We start from the raw sequence: 9437 nt of genomic DNA, 5'->3' as shown, positions 1-9437 counted from the left end.
GATAACACTCTAGCGGCTACCCACAACTTTTATGATTGCTCCTACTATGAACGTCCTAACCAGGGATACCATTCATAAGGGAGCAATTATAACCAAGGGTACCCCCAACAAGGAGGAAATTATAACCAAGGGAGTAACAACTATAATCAAGGTTGGCGGGACAATTATCAACAAGGAGGTAAGGACAATGGAGGCAACCAAAGGTGGAACAACAACACTCCACAAAACCGATACTCTCAAAACCCTCCAAATCAACAACCAAGCCAAGGAAGAAACTACCAAACATACATACCACCCCATAGACAACTACCTTAACCCAACCAACCCTAAGCACAACAAATCACATATCCTTTCACTTCTCCAAATCAATATGATACACTCCGGTCCATACTCCAAGGGCAAAAAGAACTCCAAAACACACTCAACTCAAGTCTCAATGGCCTTACTTCCACCCTTCAAGCTCTCATTGCTCGCATGGAGCCACCTTCCACATCCACTCCTCAAGCCTCAAACTCTAGTGCAATACTTTCTCAACCTCTACCCAACCCCAAGGGTGGCATCAACGCCGTAACCTTGAGGTCCGGAACTCAATTGAAAGAGAAGAGCTCAAAGGTGCCTAGCCCAATGATAGTTGCTCGAGAGGAAGATGGAGTGGAGATAGAAGAAATTGAAGAGGAGCATGTCCTAGAGGAAGTGGCTCAACCAATCCCTTTCCCTACATTGGCAAGAAAGGATAAGAAGCGCATAGAACTTGACCCAAAAATGGTAGAAATGTTCAAGAAAGTGGAGGTAACTATCCCCCCTCTTTGATGCTATACATCAAGTATCTAAATATGCAAAATTTCTTAAGGACTTGTGTATGAACAAAGATAAAATCCATGAGTTAGAAACCATTCCATTGGGGAGTTCTATTTCGGCTTTGATGGGAGCCATTCCGGAAAAGTGTATTGATCTGGGCCTTATTTAGTCTCTAGTGTCATTGATGGAGTCCAATTCATTGATTGTATGTGTGACCTTGGTGCATGCGTTAGCATTATGTCTCTTTTCGTTTATCATGTATTGAAGCTCCCACCGTTGAAGCGGTCGGCGGCTAAGTTTGTCTTGGCGGACAAGAGCATAATAACCGTGACGGATATTGCGGAAGATGTGTTGGTCAACATAAAGGGTTTGATATTTCCAATTGATTTCTATATCATTGAGATGCCACCAAGTGAATCCGAAAGGGCATCATCTATCCTACTCGGGAGGCCATTTTTGAGGACCTCTAGATTCAAGTTGGATGCTCATTCGGGAACCTACTCATTTGAGATAGTTGGGAGAGTTGTAAGTTTTAGCCTAGAAGAAGCAATGAAGCACCCACCAGAGAACCATTCCATATTTTGGTGCGACTTAATTGACAATATTGTGGCTGAAGTGCATTATACAAAGCTAGATGAGAAACACATGATTAAAGAAAATAGTAAAGACCCAAGTGAAGAAGTTCAAGTGACAAGCCAAGAGCAAAAGCTAGAATTGAAGCCATTGCCACCCCACCTAAAGTACTCATACCTTGATGAAGCCCACAAGTTTTCGGTGATTATAGCAAGGGAACTAAATCCTCAACAAGAAGAGAAGTTGCTAGGTGTTTTGAGGAAAAACAAAAGGGCAATAGGGTGGAGCTTGGCGGATCTAGTGGGGATAAGTCCCCAAGTGTGTGAGCATCGGATCTTTTTAGAGGAAGAAGTTAGACCTGTAAAACAACCTCAAAGACGATTGAATCATACCATTTTATAGGTTGTCAAGAAGGAGGTAACACGGTTACTCGAGGCGGACATCATCTACCCCATTTCGAATAGTGAATGGGTAAGTCCCGTTCAAGTTGTGCTAAAGAAGTCTGGGGTAACCATAATCAAGAATGAAAGCGGGAAGCTCATAGCAACACGGGTGCAAAACTCTTGGCAAGTATGCATAGACTACCGAAGGTTGAACTCGGCCACTAGAAAAGATCATTTTCCACTTCTGTTTATCGATCAAATGCTCGATCGATTATCCGGTAAATCCCATTATTGCTTTCTAGATGGCTATTCGGGGTATTCAAATACACATTGCTCTAGAGGACCAAGAAAAAACAACATTTACTTGCCCTTTTGGAACTTATGCTTACAAGCGTATGCCATTCGGCTTATGCAATGCACCGGCAACTTTCCAAAGGTGCATGATGAGTATATTTACGGATTTTCTAGAGCAATACATGGAGGTATTCATGGATGACTTCACGGTATATGGTGATTCTTTTGATCATTGCTTAGATAACCTTGAAAAAGTTTTGGAAAGATGTACTAAAACTAACCTTGTCTTGAATTTTGAGAAGTGCCATTTCATGGTTAAGCAATGGATTGTTTTACGACATATTATTTCCAAGGATGGTATTTCCATAGATCCAGCAAAGATTAATGTTATATCTAGCTTGCCTTACCCCTCTTCCGAGAGGGAAGTCCGTTCTTTCCTTGGACATGTAGGATTTTATCGAAGATTCATAAGGGACTTTAGTAAGGTAGCATTGCCTCTATCAAGATTGTTGCAAAAGAACATTGAATTTGATCTAAGCAAGGAATGCATGGAGGCTTTTGACAAGCTCAAAGTAGCGTTGACCCAAGCTCCCATCGTGCGAGGGCCGGGTTGGAGTCGGCCATTCGAAATAATGTGTGATGCTTCAAATTTTGCCGTGGGAGCCGCGTTAGCACAACGTGAGGATAAGATTCCATATGTCATAGCCTATGCATCAAAAACACTAGATGGAGCCCAATCCAACTACACTACCACTGAAAAAGAACTTTTGGCCATAGTTTTTGCCTTGGACAAGTTTTGAGCATATCTACTTGGTTCAAAGGTGGTAGTGTACTCGGATCATGTGGCGTTAAAGTATTTGTTGGCTAAGAAGGAATCCAAACCGAGATTGATTAGATGGGTTTTTTTGTTGCAAGAATTTGACTTGGAAATTAAGGATAGGAGTGGTACGCAAAATCTAGTGGCGGACCACTTAAGTCGCCTTGAACACACCAAAGGCGATACCACTCCTATTAATGAGTCTTTTCCCTTTGAGGGCTTGCATGCAATCTCGGAAATCATTTCTTGGTATGCACCAATTGCCAATTACTTGGTATCTCGCTCCTTCCCTCCTAATCTCTCCAAACATCAAAGGGATAAGCTAAAAAGCAAGTCCAAATACTATGTATGGGACGACCTATACCTTTGGAGATATGGGGCAGATCAAGTAATTCGGAGGTGCATTCCACAAACCGAATTCCACTCAATCTTGGAAGCTTGCCACTCCTCCAAATGAGGAGGCCATTTTGGACCTCAAAGGACGGCAAGAAAAGTCCTAGATTGTGGATTTTGGTGGCCAACTCTTTTTAACGACTCTTCTCATTTTTGTAAATCTTGTTCTCAATGCATTAGATTTGGTAATATCTCCAAGAAGGATGAAATCCCCCAACAAACCATGCTATTTTGTGAGATTTTTTATATGTGGGGAATCAACTTCATGGGGCCATTCCCAAATTCTAATGGTTTTCTCTACATTCTACTTGTCGTTGATTATGTGTCCAAATGGGTGGAAGTGATACCCATCCGGACGGACGATGCTAATGTGGTCCTTTCCTTTGTGAGAAATAACATCATTTGTAGAATTGGGTCGCCACGAGCAATCGTGAGCGACCAAGGTTCACATTTTTGCAATAACAGAATGGAAGGGCTCATGAAGAAATATAGCATCATGCATAAAGTAGCCACGACCTACCACCCACAAACAAATGGCCAAGCCGAGGTTTCCAATTGGGAGATTAAACGCATCTTGGAAAGAATTTTGAAACCCAATAGGAAAGATTGGAGTGCTAAGCTCACCGATGCATTATGGGCCTACCAAACGGCATACAAAACGCCAATTGGCATGAGTCCCTTTCGGTTGGTGTATGGCAAAGCTTGCCACTTACCAGTGGAGATAGAGCACAAGGCATATTGGGCCATCAAGGAGTGCAATCCAAGTTTGGGTGGAGCCGAAGTTGAGAGAAAGCTACAACTAGCGGAGTTGGAATGTTTGAGGCTCGAAGCCTATGAGAATTCTAGACTTTACAAGGAGAAAATGAAAGCCGTGCATGATAAGAACATAAGAGGTAAAGAATTTAGAGCCGGCGATCTAGTCCTCCTTTACAATTCTAGATTGAGATTGTTGCCTGGAAAACTAAGGTCAAAATGGGAAGGCCCATACCAAGTAGAGAAAGTGGAACCATATGGGGTCTACCATTTGCGCCATCCCTCAAATCCGGATATCTTCAAGTTCAATGGGCACCGTCTCAAGTTGTATCATGGTGAGCAAATGAAGAGCAACAAGGAGATTGAGGAATTCCTTTTGGAAGATACACCTCTTGACAAAGAGCAATGAGCTAGTGGAAGTCCAACTTAAGGACATTAAACAAAAGTGCTAGGTGGGAGACACCCCACCATGGTGAGATCTATCCTTTTTACCCTTTTTGTATATAATTCTTGAATTCTTCATTGTTTCGTGATTGCTTAGCTATAGTTTTAGTTAGATTTGATTATGAATACCTTAGATAACTTGTTCATAAAGATTGGCATTGATTTCTCAAAAGATGAATTGATTGTGTGGTAGAAGAACACCCCATCGTTGGGTTTAAAATTGAATTTTGGGTGTTTTTGACCCCTTTGGCTTGTTTAACCACTAAATTCCTGAAAATTAGGCATTCTTCATGTCTCTCAAAAAAAAGGGGGGCGCGTGCGCGCACTGTGCGCGAACGCGCCCATACGCATTCGCAGCTCCTGGGTCATTATCCAGAGAGTTGTGCAAATTCTGGGCCAATTCTGAGCCCCAGGCACAACCACACTCGCGCGTATGCGCACTAGTCGCGTCCGCGCCGATCATGCAAATTGCAATCCTGAGCCATTTTCCCGGGAGTTATGCCCAAGTTGGGCTACTACTATGCCAATGGCCTAACATAACTCGCGCGTACGCGCTCCTGGCGCGCACGCGCACCTCAAGCAAAATGCACATCGACGCGCCAGCACACCGTGCGCGTCCGCGTCGATCGTGCAATTCATCTTCTGGTACTTTTTCCCGAGAATTGAGCCAAAGTTGTGTCCAATGTGTGCTGAGAGCACAACTCAGATGCACGCGCAAGTGCACATGGCGCTCACGCGCACACTTGCACTTTACTACTTCACGCATACGCGCACTGTGCGCGTCCGTGCCCCTGCTGATTTCTGCCCATGCACGCGCACGAGTGCCGGTTCCGCGAACCAATTGCATTAAACCGTGCCTCTTTCCTTCAATTTCTTTCCCTCCTTCTTACCATCACCCCTCTTCCTCCCTTCTTCCCCTTCTACCATTTCTACCGCCTCTCTTCCGCCACCACCGGCGACAACCACCACCTCCGGCGGTCCCACACCTCTCTTTCTCATCCCCTCTCTCATACTCTTCACTACCTTTTCTCTCACTTACATACCCCATTTCTCTTTTTCCTCTCAAGGTACTTCTCATTTCTTTTCTTGTTTAGTTTTTTCTTCCTTCTTCTTTTCATTAGCTACATTCCCTTACTCTTCCTCTTAGTTAGTTTTGATTCATGTTTACTTGGTTTGTTAGATTTTCTTTCTCTTTATTTTTCTTATGGGTGTTAAAAGTAGGGACTACTCTTGCATTGGTGAGTTGGATTCTCTTAGTTGCTTTCTCTTGTAATGTGTGGTATGCTTTGATGATTAATGATGCTTTATGGGATGTTACATTGTCACTCTTCTCTCAATTTTTGTCACAAAAAGGGATGCACACCAAGTGTTTGATGGAAGACCCACATGACTTTTTGGAGTTACACTTGACTTAGTGTCCTCTACTTTAGTGCTCTTTCTCTTCACTTGCTTGTTCATAGGTGCATTAAGCTTACTACACTTCTTGCTTACTTTCTACATGCTCATCCCCTAATTCTTGCCTCTCATTATTGATGTTAAGAGTGTTTGCTTCTCATGCTTCTTGTTTTCATGCATATACCACTCATACATCACATGCTAGTGATTAGCCACGATTTTCATTGTTACCGTAGTTACATGTTGAAGCTGTCATGTGTCTAAGCCACTTATTCTTTTATGCTTTATCACTTGCATGATTATTATTTCTTGGTGTTTCTTTAAGTTTAATTTTTTCACCTTTCCCTCTTTTCTAGGATGGTTATCAAGAAAGACAACGGAAAGGTACCCAAGAAGGCACCGTCACGGTCCACTAGCAAGGCACAACGAGCACCTAGAGCCAAGCCCCTCCTCAATATGACAAGGAGTGTTGCTAACATTGATGTTTTGGAAAAGGACAATCCGGCAAGGGACCCGAACAAGTTCCCCAACCGCTATTGCGAACTTGCCTACCCCTTGATCAAAGAAAGAAACTATCATGCGGAGCCTCTTCTAGCCCCTCCGACCCATGTCATTCCACTTGTCATGCCCCGCATCGGGCGGCAGCAATGGGAGTTCCTATTGAGGAAGCCACGTGAAGCAAACTTGTCCTGGGTGGTAGAATTTTACACCAATTACCACTCCCCATCCCTTGCATCGGTATTTGTGTGCCGAAGACAAGTTCCCGTCACAGAGGAGGCCATTCAAAATGTGCTTAAAACCGAACCGTTAACGGAAGGGATTGATATATATCAAGAGATTTTGTCGGCATGATGCGAATATGAGTTTGATTGGGAGGCCGTCCTCAGGGTCATTACTATACCCGAATCATTTTGGATTCGAGGGAGGATGAGACCCCGGCCCAAGGGCATCACCACATGTTTTCTCACTAGAGAGGCTCAGGCATGGGCCCAAATTCTAGCCCATTATGTGCTTCCAAGCACCCATGGCTCATCTATCACTGTCGAGTTAGCCTTGTTGGTTTAGTGTGTCCTCACAGAGAGACCGATTCATATCCCCTGTCTCATTCGCCAAGCTATGGGCCGCATCCACGCTAAGGGGAACCTACCCTTTCCCGCTCTAGTGACCGACTTAGTTGCCGCAGCCAGTGTTCCCCGAGATACCAAGGATCGGAGGGCCATGATCCCGATAGACGGCGATGTTGTTCCAAACGGGAGATATATTTACCCTCCGACGGGCACCAAGGAGCCGAACTTAACCATCCCCATGAGCATTCCCACCACCGTAATCGCACCACCAAAATCATCCATGCAACGCATAGAGGATCTCCACAAGAAGCTTCTAAGTTGCCTAGCACCACCTATGGAAGAACCAGAAATTTCCACATCCACTGGCACTGATAATGAAGATAGCGATAATTGAGAGGATGATGGACACTCAGAAGCCGATCAACCACTGCGTCTCACTCAAGGCACGGAGGACCGTGCCAACTTCTAAGTGTAGGGAGGTCGGTCGGCCGACCGGTCTTCATAGGTAACACCCGAATAAATTTTGAATCTCTTTTATTAATTAGGATAGATTGCATAATTAGGTTTTTCCACCTTTTTAACCCCCTTTGCATATTAGTTATCTCTTAATAAATCCACTTAGTTAGAGTAATGACTTCTCTCCTAGAACTAGAATTTTAGGACAACCCTACCAATTTTGAAATTTTTTTTATGCTAAGCTTGTTCGAAGAATGTAATTTCGAACATGGATTTTGATCCAAGAACACAAGCAAGTGAGTCTTGATCCTAATTGCGTGGTTACATCTTATAACCACTTACTTTCCTTCTTGTGTGCATTATTCTCTCTCTATGATTGTGATCCTTAATTTGTTTGACTCTATATGTCCATTGTTATATGTATGAATGCATGTACATGATTGAGGCCATCAATTCACTTAGCTACTTACCCAAATGACCTTACCCTATAACAACCTTTGCAACCAATTTTGAGCCTACGCTTAACCCACTTATTCTTAATTTTAGCACATCACAAGCCAAAAATGAAAAACCATGAATGTCCCTGTTTGAATCCTTGAATAGCTTGGGCTAGTGCGTGTGTGCCATCCAAGTGTGGGAAAATGGGGGGGAGCATTAGTTGAGATAAGAGCATGTTGTTGTTGAAAATATTGGAAAGTGGATACATACTCATGTGTTGATTAAATGTATAGACCTTGTGCATTGATGCTCTTGTGTGTGTGTGTGTGTGTGTGTGTATATATATATATATATATATATATATATATATATATATATATATATATATATATATAGAAAAAAAATAAAGAAAAAAAAGAGAAAAAAAAGAGAAGCAATAAAAGGGGACAAAAATGCCCCAAAGTAAGACCTAGAGACAAATCAATGCATATGTATAATGATCAAAAGTAAATGCATGAGTATGTGAAAGAGTGAGGAATTGGTAGTTAGGTTAGTGCATAATTGTATAGGATGTTATATAAGTTAGTGGGGAGCTTAAGTTAATCAAAGGATTCAATTTTTAGCCCACTTAGCCAAATATATAACCCTACCTTAACCCTAACCCCATTACAACCTAAGGAAAGACCTCATGATATATGTATGCATGCATAGAACAATTGTTGATTGTTAGAGGAAGAACAAATTTTGGAAGAGCATGAAGTAGAGGAGGATTGAGTGATCAACCCTATAACCGAGCGAATAGAGTGCAAATACTTCTAGTGAGGGGTTCGAAGCTCAATTTCTTATTCCCGGCTCTTGCGAGCATTCTTCATGCAAGCTATGCATATTTCACTTTGGGTGACTAGAATTGGTAGAGTTCATACATTGTACATCATCTTGCCCTATGTGCATATATATGCATGTGTTCTAGGAAGATTGAATTGCTCCGGACCAAGTAGATAGTATCACACACCCTAGTTGCATTCATGTAGGTAGATTGCATCCCATGAGTCCCACTCTCTTGTGATCCTTTGATCTTTTGCTTTCCTTTAGCAAGAGGACATGCTATACTTTAAGTGTGGAGAGGTTGATAAATCCCATTTTTAGGGTTTATCATGTGTAGATTTTAAGGGTTTTATCAATGATCTTCCACACTTGTCCATATAAAACTGCATGATTTTGTGTTCCTTTCCCAACTTTGCTTCAAAGATGAAAATATGCTTCTTTTGTATCAAAATTGATATATTGTAATCCTCCTCTATTACCATTCGATGCCTTGATCCGTTTGTTAAGTGGTTTCAGAAGTTATAGGGCAAAAATGGCTAAGAGGAGTGAAAGAAGCATGCATGAATGGAAGGAGCATGGAATAAATTAAAGTTTTGAAGTTTGGACATGGGAGCGCGCACGCACCTTGCGCGTACGCACAGATGCATACCCTCAGAGCCGGCGCAGTGGAGCAGAACAAGAAGCCGACACGCTTACATGGCTAGGCCATATTTCCTATGATGCGCGCGCGCACCGTACGCCTGCGCATAGGTCGCGAAAAATCCCAGGGGCGCGTACGCATACTGTGCACGTACGCGCTGA

At 42.8% G+C, this 9437-nt stretch overlaps 1 protein-coding gene across 1 annotated transcript; it reads left to right on the top strand.

Moving 5' to 3' along the window:
- The first annotated feature begins 3928 nt into the window (after positions 1 to 3928).
- LOC107640462 (uncharacterized) lies at positions 3929 to 4420 on the top strand. Its single transcript, XM_016343983.2, has one exon. The coding sequence runs from the start codon at positions 3929 to 3931 to the stop codon at positions 4418 to 4420; it is 492 nt and encodes a 163-aa protein (XP_016199469.2).
- Positions 4421 to 9437: the final 5017 nt, after the last annotated feature.

The sequence above is a fragment of the Arachis ipaensis genome, chromosome B5 (genome assembly GCF_059453495.1).
Source record: "Arachis ipaensis isolate K30076 ecotype BB chromosome B5, ASM5945349v1, whole genome shotgun sequence".
Lineage (NCBI taxonomy): Eukaryota > Viridiplantae > Streptophyta > Magnoliopsida > Fabales > Fabaceae > Arachis > Arachis ipaensis.
This window is presented reverse-complemented; position numbering and strand designations above follow the sequence as displayed.